Consider the following 811-nt stretch of genomic DNA (forward strand, 5'->3'; position numbering starts at 1 on the left):
TTGGACCCCAGCTCCATGGGCATCCTCTGAAATCCTCTAAGAAGCCCCTCAGCCAGCCCAGCCCTTCTCACCCCCCTAAAAAATGAAACTGCTACTAAAGAATAAAAGCCACAGCCTTGCCAGGACCCGGCGCCTCTGGAGAAGGACCTGAGGAGACTGCTCTTCTCCTGAAAGTGTCGCTTCTTGACCCTCACTGCGCTCCAGCTCCCGGGCCACAGCAGGCCATCTGAAAGGCCAGTCTCCGCTTCCGGGAAGGTGGCTGGAAGGGCGGGGGGCGGGGGGCTGGCTGACTGCCCTCCCTCCTGCCAGCGGGTCCCCACAGCCCCCCACCTGTGCCCCTCTGGCCTCACCTGGTGTGGGGACCGCAGGAAGCCTGACTCCACACTGGCTGCAGAATTTGGGGGCTTCATCTTTGGAGACATGATGGCAGGAAGGACACTCCATGCTTCTGGGGACAGGTCGCCTGGACCCGTGTCCCACTGCAAACCTGGAAGTAAGAGCCTTGAAGCAGCCGGCTATATACCAAGCTGCGCATCACGTGACCGGAGCCCGTTTCAGTTTCATTTTCTGAGAAAGTGAAATTACACTGGTCCACTAGGACCCACTGCTCCAATCAAAACTCAGCCTGCCCCTCTCCCTTACAGCACTGTTCATCCCCCATCTGTCCCTGTCCCTTCCCCCCTCTGCTCCCCGTGACAGGCTTCCAGAGCTCTCGGCCCGCCCTGTCAGCCATCATTCAGTCTCCAATGCAGATTCTGAGGCTCCCACTGGGCCAGAGCTCACGGCTTCTGGAGAACCAGCTGAGCACGCC

General features: G+C 59.8%; 1 protein-coding gene across 1 annotated transcript in view; it reads right to left on the reverse strand.

Moving 5' to 3' along the window:
- LOC101359790 (E3 ubiquitin-protein ligase RNF213-like) overlaps nt 1-485 on the reverse strand; it is a 63,693-nt gene extending 63,208 nt beyond the window's left edge. The window contains exon 1 of the mRNA XM_023725863.1: nt 351-485. Coding sequence (XP_023581631.1) covers nt 351-444 — 94 coding nt within the window. The 5' untranslated portion in view covers nt 445-485. The remainder of the gene's footprint in view (nt 1-350) is intronic.
- Nucleotides 486-811: the final 326 nt, after the last annotated feature.

Source organism: Trichechus manatus, unplaced genomic scaffold (genome assembly GCF_000243295.1).
Source record: "Trichechus manatus latirostris isolate Lorelei unplaced genomic scaffold, TriManLat1.0 scaffold00514, whole genome shotgun sequence".
NCBI classification, from domain to species: domain Eukaryota; kingdom Metazoa; phylum Chordata; class Mammalia; order Sirenia; family Trichechidae; genus Trichechus; species Trichechus manatus.